The 19,039-nt window shown below is 40.4% G+C and overlaps 2 protein-coding genes across 3 annotated transcripts in view; one reads left to right on the top strand and one right to left on the bottom strand.

Moving 5' to 3' along the window:
* The window catches only part of taf3 (TAF3 RNA polymerase II, TATA box binding protein (TBP)-associated facto), a 996,662-nt gene that overhangs the window by 781,426 nt on the left and 196,197 nt on the right, over window positions 1-19,039 (top strand). The gene's annotated exons all lie outside the window — the stretch shown is intronic.
* The window catches only part of sfmbt2 (Scm like with four mbt domains 2), a 52,331-nt gene continuing 43,232 nt past the window's right edge, over window positions 9,941-19,039 (bottom strand). For both annotated transcript variants that reach the window (XM_079817545.1, XM_079817546.1), the window contains 5 exons: window positions 18,240-18,415; window positions 17,896-18,059; window positions 16,812-17,060; window positions 12,896-13,024; window positions 9,941-11,638 (listed from right to left, as the gene is read on the bottom strand). In XM_079817545.1, the coding sequence (XP_079673671.1) occupies window positions 11,498-11,638; window positions 12,896-13,024; window positions 16,812-17,060; window positions 17,896-18,059; window positions 18,240-18,415 (859 nt within the window). In that variant the 3' untranslated portion in view covers window positions 9,941-11,497. The remainder of the gene's footprint in view (window positions 11,639-12,895; window positions 13,025-16,811; window positions 17,061-17,895; window positions 18,060-18,239; window positions 18,416-19,039) is intronic.

Genomic DNA, 19,039 nt, shown 5'->3' with positions numbered 1-19,039 from the left:
GAAAAGGACTATCGGCTGGCCTCGAAGAGATTCTGGCAAACCGTCCGGCGCCTCAGGAGGGGGAAGCAGTGCCCTACCAACGCTGTTTACAGTGGCGATGGGCGGCTGTTGACCTCAACTGGGGATGTTGTCGGACGGTGGAAGGAATACTTTGAGGATCTCCTCAATCCCGCCGTCACGTCTTCCATTGAGGAAGCAGAGGCTGGGGGCTCAGAGGAGGACTCGTCCATCACCCGGGCTGAAGTCACCGAGGTGGTCAAGAAACTCCTCGGTGGCAAGGCACCGGGGGTGGATGAGATCCGCCCTGAGTACCTCAAGTCTCTGGATGTTGTGGGGCTGTCTTGGCTGACACGCCTCTGCAGCATCGCGTGGCGGTCGGGGACAGTGCCTCTGGGATGGCAGACCGGGGTGGTGGTTCCTCTTTTTAAAAAGGGGGACCGGAGGGTGTGTTCCAACTATAGGGGGATCACACTTCTCAGCCTCCCCGGGAAAGTCTATGCCAGGGTACTGGAGAGGAGAATTCGGCCGATAGTTGAACCTCGGATTCAGGAGGAACAGTGTGGTTTTCGTTCTGGTCGTGGAACACTGGACCAGCTCTATACCCTCTACAGGGTGCTGGAGGGTTCATGGGAGTTTGCCCAACCAGTCCACATTTGTTTTGTGGATTTGGAGAAGGCATTCGACTGTGTCCCTCGCGGCGTCCTGTGGAGGGTGCTGGGGGAATATGGGGTCCGGGGTCCTTTGCTGAGGGCTGTCCGGTCCCTGTATGACCGAAGCAGGAGTTTGGTCCGCATTGCCGGCAGTAAGTCAGACTTGTTCCCGGTGCATGTTGGACTCCGGCAGGGCTGCCCTTTGTCGCCGGTTCTGTTCATAATTTTTATGGACAGAATTTCTAGGCGCAGCCAAGGGCCGGAGGGTGTCAGGTTTGGGGACCACACGGTTTCGGCTCTGCTCTTTGCGGATGACGTTGTCGTGTTGGCCCCTTCTAACCAGGACCTTCAGCATGCACTGGGACGGTTTGCAGCCGAGTGTGAAGCGGCTGGGATGGGGATCAGCACCTCCAAATCTGAGGCCATGGTCCTCAGTCGGAAAAGGGTGGCTTGCCCACTTCAGGTTGGTGGAGAGTTCCTGCCTCAAGTGGAGGAGTTCAAGTATCTAGGGGTCTTGTTCACGAGTGAGGGGAGGATGGAACGGGAGATTGACAGACGGATCGGTGCAGCTTCTGCAGTAATGCGGTCGATGTACCGGTCTGTCGTGGTGAAGAAAGCGCTAAGCCGTAAGGCGAAGCTCTCGATTTACCGGTCAATCTACGTTCCTACTCTCACCTATGGTCATGAGCTTTGGGTCATGACCGAAAGGACAAGATCCCGGATACAGGCGGCCGAAATGAGCTTTCTCCGCAGGGTGGCTGGGCGCTCCCTTAGAGATAGGGTGAGAAGCTCAGTCACTCGGGAGGAACTCGGAGTAGAGCCGCTGCTCCTCCACATCGAGAGGGGACAGCTGAGGTGGCTCGGGCATCTGTTCCGGATGCCTCCTGAACGCCTTCCCGGGAAGGTGTTTCGGGCATGTCCAACTGGGAGGAGGCCCCGGGGAAGACCAAGGACACGCTGGAGGGACTATGTCTCCCGGCTGGCCTTGGAACGTCTCGGTGTCCCCCCGGAAGAGCTAGAGGAAGTGTCTAGGGAGAGGGAAGTCTGGGCATCTCTGCTTAGACTGCTGCCCCCGCGACCCGGCCCCGGATAAGCGGAAGAAGATGGATGGATGGATGGATAACGTAACATAGGCCTATGATAATAGTTGCTTAATGTCTTTAAATGAAATGCATCAAAACTATCATATTGTATTATTTGTCTGATGATGTTCAGTTATCCATGTTTCATCCATAACCAAGAGAATTACCAACTTCAGAAGATGTTACTAGTCTACACGAATCAAGGTGATTTTGGCCTTTTATCATAGACTTTTCAATGTCCCACATTAGGAACACAAGTGTCTCACATTAGGAAGCTGCATATTGTCTGAAATGCAAAAAAAGGTCCCAAAAAGGGCAATTCACCCTAACTATGTTATGAGATGGCGATTTTGTATAAATGTTAGTTGTTTAAAAAAACGTGATTCTTAAAATAAAAAAAAAGTATGAAGGTCCATCAATCCATCACTGGTGCGTAAGCAGATCATATGAATGAGATTTGCCAAAATAAAATAATAAAAAAAAAAAATGACTCAAATGACTTTGAAATTGTGTAAAAATGTCAGTTGAAAGAAACGTATGAATGAGATTCTAACAAATTACTATATATATTACTATACAAATTCAAACAACACCCACCAATTTACCAAAATGTAAAATAGGTTTAAATTGCCATGAGAATGTGTTGAAATAATCATACTTTATTAGCAGATGGTGCCATCAATTCACTTCAGCAAGTACATTTTAACATTAAAACAGGCAAAATATTAAGCACCCATGGAAGTGCATTTCATTTCAAAGCAGGTGTGTAGGTCTGTTGTGTCTTTATTGCACCTTTCAACTCCATTGCGGTAAAAAAAAGTATGAGAAAAAAAAAAAGAAAGTAGAGACAAAGAGTCGTCCTTGAAGCTGTATCTTGATTTCCGATTGCATGCAAAATGTGCAACTCTAAAGGAAGCTTATTTCAAAGGAGAAACAGCAGCCAACAATTCAAAACTAGCCCCTGTCACCCCCCCGAAGGTCCTACGTGACCCAGTTTCAGTAGTATGAGAATCAGCTTTGCGGTTAACCCATGCAAGCAGCTTTTTTTTCTTCTTACTCAGACAGGCACACATACAGAGCATCGTGTTTTGCCAAACCTTGATATTATCTGTAGACTCGTGCTCATAATCACACACATAGTATAACAACACCAATCTGACAGAATAGCTAAGTCAGCAATGCTGTACCACAAAGAAACTTCATGGGTTTCATGAAAAGCTTTAAACAGCCAAGTGTTTAAACTCCCATAATAAATTGATATTGGAGTGTAGTTAGCATACTGATATTATGTTTGAGGATAGCTTATAGAATTTTTTTTATATGTGACTGTACAAACACCTGCTACAAACATTAAGGATGAGCAAAATCAGCGCTCAACACTTTAAATTTAAATTTAAACCTTCGATCATCTTCGGAACACAAATGAAGATATTTTTTGATGAAATCCGAGAGCTTTCTGACCCCTCCATAGACAGCTATTTAATTAACACTTTCACGGCCCAGAAAGGTATAAAAGCATAGTTAAAATAGTCCATGTGACTCCAGTGGTTCAACCTTAATTTAATAAAGCGACAAGAATACTTTTTGTGCGCAAAAACAAACAAAAATTTCTTCTCCTCTGTGTGAGTCTTCTACGCAGTTTAGATTGGCCAGCTCCTGCGTCAACATCGCACGCATGCGTTGTTGTGCTCACGTGAACAGCATCGGCCAATGGTAAGCCGGCGTTCTGGCGTAGCTCTGACGTAACTCGGAAGCACTGCACTGTATTTACTACGTCAACAGCGTAGGAGACTGACACAGACGTGAAGAAATTGTTGAGTAAAGCCGTTATTTTTGTTTGTTTATTGCGCACAAAAAGTATTATCGTCTCGACTTTGAAAGTGTTAATTAAATAGCTGTCTATGAAGGGGTCAGAGAGCTCTTGGATTTCATCAAAAATATCTTCATTTGTGTTCCGAAGATGAACGAAGGTTTTACAGGTTTGGAACGATATGAGGGTGAGTGATTAATGACAGAATTGTCATTTTCGGTCTTTAACAAAGATGAACAAGTACTGTAACAAATATAGGTAACACTTTATTTTACAGTGTCCTTGTTACGTATGTCAAATGCAGTTATACATTGTGCTTAATTACATCAACTAAACACCCTAATCCTATCCCTACCCTATAGTAATTACATGTTTTTAATGATTGTTACTCAGTACTTAAATGTATAATTACACTGTAATTCTGACAGCTTAAAATGAAGTGTAACCCAAATATATTGCTTAAGGTTAGTTCATGTTAGGTAATACATTAACTAATGTTAACAAATGAAACCTTATTGTAAAGTGTTACCAAAGTGTTAGATATCTAGTTATTACCTAGTTATTACTATTGTAGGTACATGTAAAACTGGGGGCATATTACAGAAACGTTCTATCTTAGGTCTTAACAAAAGATATGATAAATTAATTTAGGATTTTTCACAATTTCGTATTACAGAAGCAAATCTTAACTTGATTTAGGATTCTTATGCTATCTTAAAAAATCTCATCTTATCTGTAGTTAGGAAATCTTAAACCACTCCATTTACGAGTTGGGTAATCAACTGTCAGGTCTGTTACCAAACAACCAACAACGCGAAAACTACTTCTGAGGTAAACCTAAAATCAAAATGGAGAAACAACAGCGTGCTTTAAATTTCAGTGCGGCAGAGATTTAAATTTTGAAGCTCTGTTGAAAGGTTAAAGCCTGTTTTATAAATCACCTTTTGCCAAAAAAGAGAGAAAAAAGTAAAGCGTTAGTCACTTGCAGAATGACCGGATTCTCCGTGACGGCTCCGGTAATGTTGGTCGCAACTCGTCAACTAACTGCAAAATCATGTGTCGTGGGAGTCTGTAATCACTGCTCTTCGTTTTGTATAATTGATAAATGTAACGCCATTCTTGAAATTAATTTGCAATTCTTATTTTGTACTCTGATGTTTACCATTGGATTTTATAAAGGTTTGAAGTCAGGACACCAGTGGGGTTGTCCTAAAGTTAAGACCGCTTTTAGGATTTTTTGTCGAGTTAGGAAGCTTCTGGAATACCCTTTTCCTATCCATAGTTAAGATAAGATTATGCACTTAAGACATGTCATTCTGTAGCTTTTGTCCTAAATGAGGCCCTAACTGAAATTGCAATGGTTACCAAACAGATAATATAGGATTCTAAAGTTAAGATGTTTCTGTAATACGCCCCCTGGACTGTAAAATTAAGCTCTACCCTGTTTGCTGAAAATGTCCAACATGTACCAGGATTGTGTGCAGAAATGAATTAAGAATGCCTATTAAATTCCATTTAACATTTCTGAATTTGAATTCAATTTAAATTGAGGTGGTGAACAAAATTTAGAATTGCAAATATAAGGAAGTAGAATAAAATTAAATTCCAGGAAATGCATACAATTGTAATTTTTGCAACCTAATTTCGATTACATTTCATTTACAATCTGCTGCGATATGGAACACCAACATAATTAAGCGCTGTCAGAAATGTCTTTTTTTTCCCCAATGAGCTTGAGTTGAACTAGAAAGGCAAAGACTGCCAATACAAACCTGTTGACCTGACAAGGTCTTTGTTTGAGAGTTTTGAAAAAAGTGAATAAATGAGTAAGTTTAAAAAGTATAAAAGGTTTATAGTCCGGATGGATGGTTAGAGAGAGTGCTCTAAAATTCCTTCATATTGAGAATATTATACTTGAAGAATATGAGACCTAATGGGCTGAATGGTTTGTACTGAAAGGTTGTGTTTTTCAATTGTCTGGGATTTGTCACAAGAACAGTACCAAACTTAAGTAAAGTATCCACGTCTATACTGGTAAAATGCATGGAAATGTTAATTATGAGGCATCTGATAAATACTGTGAGTAATGATTTTTTAGATCCATTGCAATGTGTGTACAAAAAAATCTAAAGGTCCTGATGTAGTGTTATGTCAGTGTTAGCATTATACAATTTAGTTGCTGAACATGTACAGACTCATTTGGAGGATAAAAGATTTCCTTTCTTATCATCCGCAAAGGGTGGTTGTCAAGGGCAATTAATAGTATTTTTTTGTTTTTTTTTTTTGTTTAAAAAATGTTATCTGAAATGCTGTTAGAATTCTCACAAATATATTCATGTGGGCCTCTCAACCATCAGAAATATATCTCTATTATGGTGTGACACATCACTGGTGAAGCCACATACAGCATACCTTTGAAAAGATGTTGCCTGGCAACCACAGGTTCACAGCCAGACTCAATAGAAAACTCTTAATGGTCATAATGTCGCGCTTCATGAAATATGAAAAAAATTATTTATACAATTTACGCAGTGCGATGAATGATTTTGTTGTTCTCGCTTACAGCAGTTCTCCTTACGGCTGGTCTAATGTAGATTCTGGGCCAGGCGGTGTGTGGGTTCCCAACATGTTTAACACACTGTGCAAAGATCATTACTGGTAATGAACTGTGAAGATTTATGATAAATATAACTAAAGTGTCGAGACCCATTTTGTATGTTGCAACATATAATACTGATGTAAGAACCTAATTGGATGACTATCATTTAACCTCTCAAGAACTTGTCAGGTTCAGAGAAAAGAAAATATAGATATTACTGAAAGAACACAACACCTATTCATAGTAGCCTACAGTAGATCGTTTTTTGTATTGGGACATCATTAAGCTTAAGCACATTTTATCACAATTCTCATTAGCGGAATGAAAAAATGACTATAATGTGAAAAATAATTTTATATAAATTGTAATGCATTTCTATATTGTTATAGTATCAAGTTGTGTCCCAAACGATGCCCTACTATGCACGTATTTACTCATCCGTGTATTGTATGAACTTCCGTGTATGGTGTTCCACACTTTGTTTTTTTTGGTTAATTATCCACGCATCTAAAAACACATTTTCAGAATGTTCGAATAGACAAAACGGCATAGGATAGTGCATAAGTAAGTGAATTGAAACTTATAATTGAAACAAATAATAATTTAATTTGCAAGTTTAAAAAAAAAACGTTGTGCTTGAATCAAGCTTACGGTAAAAAAAAAAGGGAATCACAAAGTTTCAAAAAGTCTGGACACTTTGATGAGGATTGTGTATGCTTAAATGTCAAGATTATAATGTCACAATGGGGTAACAAAAACATTTGTGCTTATAATAATAGTAATTCTTATGAATAAGCCCATCCCATTAGACCAGAAACATACAATTATGCAAATGCAACTGATTGGCCAATGCAGGGGCCAGATTTACTAAACAGGGCAAATTAGCGTGAGAGCATAATCCCATAAAAGTGGCGATGGGAGAGGAAAGTTCAGCGTGTGATCTACTGACGATGCACAAATTAAAGAACACAGACGCAGCCGGATCATTTCCACAATGACCAACGCAATGTCTGCTTTAAAGGGATAGTTCACTCAAAAATGAAAATTCTGTCATCATTTACGCACCCTCAAGTTGTTCCAAACCTGTATGAGTTTCTTTGTTCTGCTGAACACAAAAGAAGATATTTTGAAGAACGTTTGTAACCAAGCAGATAGAGAAACCATTGACTACCATAGTGTTTTTCCCCCTACTATGGTAGTCAATGGTTGCTCTCTCTGCTTGGTTACAAACGTTCTTCAAAATATCTTCTTTTGTGTTCAGCAGAACAAAGAAACTCATACACGTTTGGAACTACTTGAGGGTGAGTAAATTATGACAGAATTTTCATTTTTGGGTGAACTATCCATTTAAGACATGCTTTTTTGGGGAGGTAAATAATGGCGCAAACACCAGTAAATGAACGAGCGCAAACCTTAGCAAATCACCTCGCATGATTCATTTAAATAATCTCCTCCCATGAATTTTGTGTCTGAAAGGGAAACTCCTACAAATACATATGCACTAAGGTCAGCTGCAAAAATATCCCTGTCCACGCCTTTACAGCGCCTTTTTCACTGCGTGTTTTAAGTAAATCCTGACAGTATTTTTGTAACATCAAAAGATGGTTTGCGCTGGTGCCAGCTGTTAGTAAATCTGCCTCCAAGAGTGCTGTCCTGTCGTAAATACTTAACTTGCATACTTGTACGTACTCATGCCGCTAATATAGAGTACTATAGAGCTTCTGTAGCCCCGCCTCTTTTCAGCGCTTTTCACAGCATGAAGGTAGATTATACAAATTAATGAATGAACACAATATTCTAAAGATGGCTGTGCACTTGTTTCTCTGGTGCATAAGGTCTATATGTACCAGAGTATTGGGACACCTGACCATTACACCAACAGGGACTGTAATGATATCGCATTCTAAATGCAGACATTAATATGGAGTTGGTTCCCTCTTTGATAACACTCTTCTTTGAATGCTTTCCACAAGATTTTGGAGTGTTTCTGTGGGAATTTTTTGCCCATTCATCCAGTAGTGCATTTCTGAGGTCAGGCACTGATGATAGACGAGAAGGCCTGGCTAGCAATCTCCGTTTAAGTCCGTCCCACAGGTGTTTGATGGGGTTGAGGTCAGAGCTCTGTGCTCTTCCACACCAAACTCATTCAACCATGTCTTCATAGACTTTGCTTTCTGCGCTGAGCACAGTCATGCTGGAATAGATAAAGGCCTTCCCCAAACTGTTCCCACAAATTTGGAAGCATACCATTGTCCAAAATGTCTTGGTATTGATGAAATGTTTGGTTTATCCTATAGAAAACAATTGTAGAACTAGTTTGAACACAATAAATGAAAGATGTGTTTTGAGGGCTCATGGCCTATGTGACTGTGATTTAAAAAGTATATCTGACAAGGTCATGTGGCCACTGAGCAGTTTTTGCTTAGTCAGAGGTTTTCCACTAAACAACAGGTGGCTGTGAATGAATAAGACCATTATTAAGAGGTGTGAAATAAATATGTCACTTGGAGGCTTCTTGCCTCTGGGAAAGAGTTGATTGTCCTTGGAAAATGGTACATCTTGCCTCTGAGAAAGGGTTGACCGTCAACTGGCGGAATTCCAGAGAAGTAAAACTTAATTGTGGGAAACAGGAGGGGTGTAACTTACCAGGAAATTAAGTCACTTGGTTATTGTGAAATAACAGATAAGAAAAAAGTACAAGAATAGTACCCTGGCCAGAGACAAATTCAGATGTCCTGCTGGTATGCTGAAGCACTGGACGTAGGGGGCCTAGCCCAACCACTGAAAAACAGCCCCATACTATTATCCCACCTCCACCAAACTTTACATTTGGCACAATGCAGTCATCCAGTTAACGTTCTCCTGTCATCCGCCAAAATTAGAATCGCCCATCAGACTGCCAAACAGAGAAGTATGATCACAGAACACGTTTCCACTGCTCCAGAGTCCAGTGGCAGCGTGCCTTACGTCACTCCATCCTAAGCTTGGCATTGAACTTGCTGATGTGAGCTGCTCGGCCATGGAAACCCATTCCATGAAGTTCCGGCCGCACAGTTTTCGTGTTGTTATTAATGCCAGTGGTGTTAGATTTTGCTGTATTTGGCTGAGCAGTCGCCTGGGTGGCTCGCCAATGTATTAGATTTCTCTAATACATAAAATAAGCTTGACCAGAGTTCCTGTAGGGAAGAAATGTTAGCGTGTATCTTAAAAAAATCTTAACCAAAAGTTTTGACTGTTTGGAACTCTTCAGCTATGGAGCCAGTACAGCTTTTACGCAGCCTTGATGCCGTTCCTAAACGCTTCCACTTTCCAATAATATCACTTACATTTCACTGTGGAATAGCAGGGATGAAATTTCATGAACTGACTTATTGCAAAGATGGCATACTATCACAGTACCACGCTTTAATTCACAGAGTTCTTCATAATGACTATTTTTTCCACAAATGTTTGTAAATGCAGACTCCATGGCTAGGTGCTTGGTTTTATTTACCTGTGGCAATGGGTCTGATTGAAGCACCTGAATTCAACAATTAAGAGGTGTGTCCCAAAACCTTTGTCCATACAGTGTAACTTCAATTGTCTGCGCCAAACAACAACCTTCTCTATGGAATCAGAGAAATGTTCATGGCAGGAAAAAAAACCCTCCAGTAGTTATGTAATATCATCTGAGTGTGTGAGTGGGATGTGCTGTAAATAGCCCACATAACGTTGCCTACTGTTTCCCGGAAATTATGTTCGCATTGGGGTGATTAATTCCACATTTGTTTCAAATTCTCTGGAAATCACAGTCAAGTATAAACTATGCAGCCATATATTTTTATTATTAAAGGAATGTTCTGGGTTAAATACAAAATCTATGGACAGCATCTGTCGATTAGCCACAGAAAATAATTTTGACTTGTCTGTCAGTTTGAAAAAATAAGCAAGTCACATTTACATGGGAAATCTGTGGGACAAGACATTGCATTGAAATAAACATTAAAATGCACACTGTTACTAATGTTCAGCAACTACTATTATACATTATACATGTTAACATGAGACTAGATTGATAAAATGACTTCTCATTTCTGCCTTGTCCCATAGACTTCCATTGAAAGTGCAAGAACCATTGTTCATTTTTACAAACTACGTCTAAGTCTACTTTTTATTTGTGGTAATGGACATCTGAGGTTTACATTTGCAGATCTTTCACACATTGGCAATGTTTTTTCATTGCAATAATGTAAATGGATGTTTATGATTGCAGACAATATTTCAATAGCAGTTAATCAAAAAATTTGAATACATTCTACTTGCGAAGTGTTCCAGTTATGTCAGAAAACAGAGAAGTAAAAAATATATCACTATGAAAGTCATTACAAACAAAAAAAAATATATGTAGAAAACATCCAATGTTGCATAGATCAATAACACATTTACATAAAATATAGATAGGCCATGACAAAAGGCAGCTCTTCAAAAATTAATTTGCCCTTAAATTCTAAAGAGAAACAAATGTGTTGCAACAGGCATGTACTTTTGGGGAAACAAATGTGTGTGTATAGTTATGTATGCAACCAACATTCATGCACAAATATATGTACATCTCAGCATACACACACACACACACAATATGTTTATATCAAATATCATTCCTGATATTAAATATAGTCTGTAACTCATAATGCCCAAGTTGCCAAAAGTAGATTTAAAGGTGTTAAATCGCCACTCACTTGACGAACACGACAAACTTTATAAAAATAGTTTATCAGAACAAAATAAATATAACAAATATATTAGTTCACTTCCGAAGTTAATACTTCATATATAATTCGCCATTATAAATATAATTTGGTCTTTGATTTCAGAAAGTTCTGCTGTGAACTCAAGGGATTGGATGTTTTTCACAGTTTAAACGTATCCTCATTCCCTCTTGTTGTCTTCATCCTATCGAGACTTTCTTCTGAAACCAAACGTAAACCTCCTCTAGATTGTTTGGGAAGTCTTCTTCAGGGATTCAGCACACCACCATGCTGAGCAAAACTCTTTAAGCTGAGACCAGCCTAGTTAGTCTGGACTATTTTGATGGCTTTAGAGAGGTTTTGGGTAATTGACCAGCAGGCCAACCAGCTAAATCAACTAAACACAAGTTTGACTAGGCCGGGAGACCAGCTAGACCAGCAGCCTTCACCTTTAAACTTTTTTTCATTTGCAGGGAAAGCATATTCCTTGACTAAATCTCATATTGAAGGCAAAAGAATCCAGTCGGTATGAGGCAACCTGAGGTTTCTTGATGGATGGAATGACTCCTTACATCCCCTGAGTATCATAGGTGTCTGTTGATTTGCGTCCGCCAAGGCTAAAGATTAGCTTAGTTAGCGTACTGGGAGTAGAAGGCCACTTTGACTCGCTCGATTTGATGACACAGTTTGATGGCGGGGCCGAGCTTTAGGTCCATGCATTCTTGGACTGTAGGAAGGGTCAGCAGCAACAAGGCCTGTCCATCAATGTCCTTGAGAAGGAAAAAAACATGTACAAGTTAGCATAATTATTGGAATATTTATTTTTTTATTACAGGTTTTGCTTCTTGTTTGCTTCAGCTGCACACACCATGATAGATGCACATCTAAGAATCATACATGTACTGTGTGTTTTCATTTAAAAGTTTGGATTGTTTTCTAATCTGCAGTAGACCAAGAATGTTTATTAATAAAGTAAATAGGGGAAATTTCGGTTACACTTTATTTTATAGTGTCATACTGAGTAATATTTAGTAACTACATGCACTTACTATAGGGTTAGGGTAGGGTTAGGATTTGGTTTAGGGTTAGTTGCATGTAATTATGCATCATTTACTGTTATTACTATGGTAAGTACATGTAACACGTGTAACAAATGTCATGTTGACTACAATAGGAAGCAAAGCATTCTAGATTGCACAATAATTACCCTTTTAATACAGCCTGCAATATTTAAAAAAATAATGATATTTTATTATTATGTAAATAATACAAGAATATAAAATACTGATAAAAATGTATTTAAATTATAAAAATAATAAAATAATAATAATATAAAATTAATTTAAATCAATTAGCGACTTATATTTGAGTATTGCTGACTTCAGTTGAGTATCGGAAATCAGAGAAGTAAATAAGAACACTAATAAAATATATAACTAATAATATAAAATAATAACATTTAAATTATGAAAATAATAAAACAAATAAAAAATCTAATTCTTTGACAATTAAAATTATGAAAATAATAAAGTTATAAAAAATTGAAATAAAAATGAATAAAAATCATAATCTTTGACTGTTTAAATGTTGAAAATGATCAAATAAAATAATGAAAAAAAATTATTTAATTAACTAAAGACTGCAATATTAAAAAATAAAATAAGTGAGTGTTTAAATTCAGAAATTAAAAAATTAAGAAAACTATTTAAAAAAAACAGAATCTTTGACTATTTAAATTTTGAATATAATCAAATTAAATAATGAAAAACATTTTTGTTTAATTAACTGAAGACTACAATATTTAAAAAAGTTCTTTGAGTAATTTAATTCAGAAAATAATCAAAGAAAATAAAAAAAATTCAATCATTTCTAATAATTGCAATAATTTAAATGATAAACTTTCAAATTAAATAATCTCCAAGTAACTGAAATAGACTACTTATTGAAGTGAGAGATCTGATTTAGACTTGATATGAATTAGACATTAAAAGCCAAAGAAGTGCCAAGTGATGGTTGGTGTCCTGTACCTGCTCTTGGAATATCTTTGCTAGAGAGGCACAGTCTGTGGACGTGATGAAGTCAACCACATCAGATACACTCCATTCCAAAGGGTTCCTCTCTAACACCAGACGATCTTCCTCTTCAAAACTCTCCGTCTACATATGGGCACAAGCAAACTTCACTTTAGCTAATATATTTTGACTCTAGGCATTCATTATAAATGAAAGTTTAGGGAATAAGGGGTAACACTTTACAATAAGGTTGTATTGGTTAACATTAGCTAATGCATTAGCTAACATGAACTAACCATGAACAACACCTCTGTTCAGCATTTCTCTTAACTCGCACATATATTAATTCAGCTATTCATGTTAACAGTGCAATTCATTAACATTAATTAATGTATTAGTTAACCTAAACTAACCACGAACAATGCCTGTAGCTTTACTGTTTTTATCTTACTGTACATATTCACATTCGTTTACGTAGAAATGCGTCAATAGATGCATTAATATATCTGTGAGTTAAGATTAATGCTGAACGTCTCGGTTACGTATGTAACCGAGACGCTCGCGAGAGCCAATCTACTTCGAGTGTAACTAAACGAGCCAATGCACATTGGCATGCAATGATTGCACCAGGTGCTCATGCCACGCCGTGCGGGTATAAATGAGAAACAGGTGATTGCATCAAATCAGCCTTTTGCTGAGGAGCCGAGTAGGTAGACAGGCACCCCAGCAGGGTACAGAGGACATGGCGACGGGACGTGGCGTCTCCGTTCCCTCCTTCAGGGAACGAGGGTTACATACGTAACCGAGACGTTCCCATTCAGTCGGTCACTCTCGACGCCACGTCGGAGTACCGACGAATAGGAATCCCTACCAAAGCGCCATGGCCTATGCCCCCTTCCAGTGCCCTGTGTGAGCCACCTGAGCTCTCTTACCTGATGAGACGGGGCTCACACCGGGAAGTCCATCACTTCCGTTCCGCAAGACCCGCTCAGTGATTCATTGGATAACACTGGGAAGCGTGCCCTAGTGAAGGGGACGCTGCGGAGCCCACATCGTACCCCGAAGGAGTTATGTGGAGTACAATGCTGAGCCGTAGCCCGCAACGGAGAGAGGGGGCTCAGTCCCATTGACGGGAAGGCTCACCCAAGGGAAAGACACGGGCTTCCCGTAGGAGCGACCATGGAAAGATATATGGGATCCCCGTAGGGTCACTCATATAACCCGAGCCCAATACCGGTTCTCAAGGATTCAGCGGCAAGGGGCCTGATGCCAGACGTTCCGCCAAGTCCGGCACCGAGGGCGGTGGAGGACTCACAGAGTTTGCTTCTGGAGAATATAAGCGCCGTAGCGCAGCAAGCCGACAAGAGACGGGGCCTCTCAGTGCTTCTACCCGTTTGAGGTGAGAACACAGGAGGAGACCGGCTCTACACGTAGGCTATAGAATCTAGCGAACATGTTGGGTGTCGCCCAGCCCGCAGCTCTACAGATGTCTGACAGCGAGGCGCCAGGAGGATGCAACACTCTAGTAGAGTGTGCTCGCACCCTGAGCGGACAGGGCACACCTTGTGCTTGGTAATCTAGTGGGCCATCCTCTACTTGGAGACAGCCTTTCCCTTCTGCTGGCCTCCGTGACAGACAAAGAGCTGATCTGACACAAGGACGACTGAACTTTGGCGACCACTCACATCTCAGCAAGGCAAGCCAGGAGATTTTTCTGGACCACTGAGGTGGACATCGTCTGGCCGAGGGCCTGCGCCATGACTTTGATCACGGTTAGTCAACATGCACAGCTCAACCTCAACTCAGAACTACCCATGTGCAGGCAGGGGTGGTCTGCGCACAGCCACCCAACCGTTGAGGGTAGTGAGAGAGGAAAAACTTATGCAGTTTTGGCCCTTTTGGTTTTCCATATCCAAAGAAGTGCCACACTGCCAAGTTTTCCATGCACATCCGGGAGTGATCCCGGGAAGCATGGCTGTTAACTCTGAATCCGATTCAGCGAAGCACACACCATTACAGTGGGCTCAGCATCATCCTCATTCCCAGAGCACAACAGCCCTCTCTCCAATGCAGCGATTGACATCTGATCCTCAGCTGGAGCACTGAATGAAATGCTAGGTTCCCCCATAAGAAGGACCAGCAATTCCACCCAGAGCTGCACAGCTTGCAGTGCGCTAGAGGGGGAGGGGCCCTAGGGGGTTGGTTCCCCGAAGGAGAAGCCCTCCTCTCCTCAGGTCACCCCAGCTATTTCACTGAAGTAGACCTCTCCTGTTGCCAGGGAGGGCGCTACAACGAGAAATAGGCAAGGGGACAGCGCACCTAGAGCGCAGAGCGAGCGCTGGGTTGCCGTGACAACCCGCGCTACAGCCTAGCACTCAACGGCACACGGCACGCAGAGAAGCGAGAGGTCCGTTCGGGTTTCCCCGACGGCAACTCTCGCTGATCTCCGCGGTCTCCCAGAGTGTCGAGCAGAACCGCGGCTGTGCTTTTACACACGAGCGGCGGCTGGCCAACAACAAAGGGGACTCAAGCTTCCCGAAGAAAGATGAGTCGCGACCGGCGTGCCGACATGGTCATGTTCTCATTAGAAAACATGACCACCCACGAACACAGTCTCAGCATGCGCCCAGACATGTGAAACAGTGTTCGTGGCCGTCAGTGAGGACAGGAAACAACCGCATCCAGAAACACACAGATAGAATGTCATCTTTAAAAAGACGCAAGCTCTATCTGTGTAGCTCTTTTAGGGAAACTGCTCTCCGCGGTGCTGAAGCACACAGGGGAATAGTCGCGGCGACACAGACAGGGAAAAAGTGCAGCCTGACATGCGCGCTCTCTCTCTCTCTCATAGAAGGCGATTTCTTACCAGCCGTGAAAACGGCTTTTCAGTGCTCTTAACAGCGCACCGAACCAGCTGTGAGAACAGCCTTTTGTTTTTGCTCAAAATAGAAAAAGAAAGAGAGAAATCAACCCGCTGCAGGGCCGTCACTCCAACACCAAACGAGGAGAGGTCCACCGAAGAGCTTGACTCGTTATAATGTTAACACACGCTTTGTAGAGAGTGATTTCAGGACAAACCATTCACCACTCGGCTCCGAAGCAAAAGGTTGATTTGATGCAATCACCTGTGTCTCATTTATACCCGCACGGCGTGGCATGAGCACCTGGTGCAATCATTGCATGCCAATGTGCATTGGCTCGTTTAGTTACACTCGAAGTAGATTGGCTCTCGCGAGCGAGATTCCTATTCGTCGGTACTCCGACGTGGCGTCGAGAGTGACCGACTGAATGGGAACAGAGGTGTTGTTCATGGTTAGTTCATGGTAACTAATGCATTAACTAATGTTAACTTAAGCCGCGTTTCCACAGCAGGAACTTTCCGCGGGAACTAGGAACTTTGGGGTGGTACTTGGTGTGTTTCGACCGCAGGAACCGGGGTCTAAATAAAGTTCTGGGTAAAAATTTCCCCCTGCTTGCGAGGTAGTACTGTTTTAAAGTTCAGGAACTTTCGGGGGTGGGACTTGGGTGCTGAACATGCTGATAGGTTGAGCTCACGCAGCATTTTATTTCACCCTTAAGTATGTTGCGGTGCGTGCAGTAAGAGTTGTTTACTATTCGAATCAACAATGGAGTTTAAAAAATACGACTGATTATTAGCCGACGAGGTTCAGGCTTTATTACGCTTATATATATGAAGGACGAAATCCAGTGGGCTCTAGAAAGTCGTGCGCAGTCCTACGTCACCGGACTAATCTTCACAGTACTTTAGACCGCGATGGAAAAGCAGACAACAGCTGGTCTGGGGGAAAAAGAGTTCCTAGGACAAATTGTCTCTGGTAATTTCGGTGGAAATGGGGCTTAATACAACCTTATTGTAAAGTGTTACCGAATAATTCACACAAAAGCTTCTATACTGTATGTTTGTGTGGACCTTTGTGTTTGTGTGGTTGGCGGTCTGGTTCTGGCTGTAGGAAACCGAGCGTGTGGTTCTTCTGGGAGAGGACCTGTCGGAGGTAATTGGATGGGTTGCCCTGCGCTGAAGAGCAGCACGGCGTGGTGGTCTTCCTCTCCTTGGGGCGTCCTGGACAGAGTGGGCAGAAGTCTCCTCACGGAGCGAGTTGGAACTGTTCTCACTGCCCCACTCCTCAAAATCCTCATCATCATAATAATAATCACTATCCTATAAAGACACAGTGGAGGAACAGGGTTAAAGGTCACAAATACAGTTGCATTTTTTGGCAAATTTTGCTGACATTTTGGTAATGTGACAATGCCTTTATCCGGGTTTAATGTGCTAAAGCATCAATAAATCATATATCTTTCATGTTATTCAGAATTAAAAAAAAATTCTCAGTTGGCTGGTTTCTTTGTCGCGTCGCACACTACAAAGAAAAAGGTCACTAATCAGCATTTACGTCTTAATTTCCACAAGAAAATCTAAAAATCTACATCTAAAGATCCTGAGAAAATATTAATTTACTTGAGAAAAAAAATGTTCTTAGCACATAATAAGATAATAAAAAATTATTTATATTTTATTTAAATTAAATTAAATTAATAGATTTAAATCAATTAATTAACTGACGTCTACAATACTTTGACAATCTTTGAGTATTTGAATTTAGAAAAGTAAATAACGCTAATAAAAATTATGAAATTCATAAAAATGAATTGTAGTTGAAATAACTGATGTCTGCAATATTTAATAATACTTCTTTCCAGATATTTTTTTTCAATTGTTTTCTTTGTTTTTGTAAAAAAAAAGAAAGAAAAAGATGCATTCAAGATATATAGTATATTAGTAAATCTTAGTAATTTTTTCTTATTTTATGGATATTTAGATATTTTTACTGAAAAAATTGGCTGTGATTTTGTCACTTTGTTCAACATTTACTGTTTAGGTGGCTTAAACATATTTGAAAAGTATGCATTTGCATACTTGCATACTAGTGTAGGTTTCAGGAGTTACAATTGAAAGTATGTGTTTTTGTCTGGGTTCATGTGGTTTGGCAGACCTGAGGTGACTCTGTGGTGTGGTATCCGACAATAGAAGAGCGCCGTTTCTTCTGGACAAAGATGGCTTTGCGTTTTTTTCGGCGTCGGGCTGGTTTGGTCATGTCACCGTCCTGAGCATTCTCTCCTAAACTGGGGCGACCAACTTTCCTCTTCTTGTAATATGCTACATCAGGGATAAATGTACATAAACACAATTATCAACAGTTAGAAAGAACTACATGCAAGTCTGAGTATATCTATGTTTCTGGAGAAAATAATACCTTGCGCTTGTGAAACATCTCATTTTAATTCCAAGTTAGAGAAAACATCACTTTTCATCATTGTAGAAGAATAAAAGACTCACTGTATTTGGTCTTGGTCTGACTGGAGCAGTTTTCAGGGCACTTGTCGGACACGCATGTTGGGCCAAAAAGATTAGGACAGCACTGGAGTCTCTCGCATACTCGACGACAAAACTCTGATACTTGATCTGCTGTTCGGACGATTCTCATGGTGGAGCGATAGCTTTTCCCTTTATATCTAGAAACAAGGAAACGTGTTTTCACGCAGTACTAGTTTCCACTATCAAGAACATTATGAAAATGAAACAGTTTACATATTCACCACACATGACTATGCTAATCAGCTGTCTTAAAACCTCATTATGCAAATGAAGGAAAGCTCTCTGTTCATTATGATTGCACAATTCAATTCTGTTTGTTTGCTAATTTATCAGTAATATTATTGTTTTTAAACACACACACACACACACACGTTGTTTTTCAAGTTTTATTGGGACTTTATATAGACATATTGATTTTTATACTGTGCAAACTGTATATTCTATCCCCTTACAACCTACTCCTAAACCTAAAACCCATCGCAGAAAACGTTCAGCATTTTTACGTTTTCAAAAAACATCACTTAGTATGAATTATAAGCCGTTTTCCTCATGGAGACCAAACAATGTCACCACAGGGACAAGGAATTTGGAATTGCCATCTTTGTGGGGACGTTTTGTCCCCGTAATGTAGGGTTTTACAGGACCACATAGAGAGAGAAAATACACACACACCCACATACTCACACACGCACACTCATATTTTTCTTATCAAATAATAAATAATACAAATATTTTATTTAGAATTAATAATTCTGCAATAT

Source organism: Gobio gobio (genome assembly GCF_949357685.1).
Source record: "Gobio gobio genome assembly, chromosome: 5".
In the NCBI taxonomy this organism is placed as follows: domain Eukaryota; kingdom Metazoa; phylum Chordata; class Actinopteri; order Cypriniformes; family Gobionidae; genus Gobio; species Gobio gobio.
This window is presented reverse-complemented; position numbering and strand designations above follow the sequence as displayed.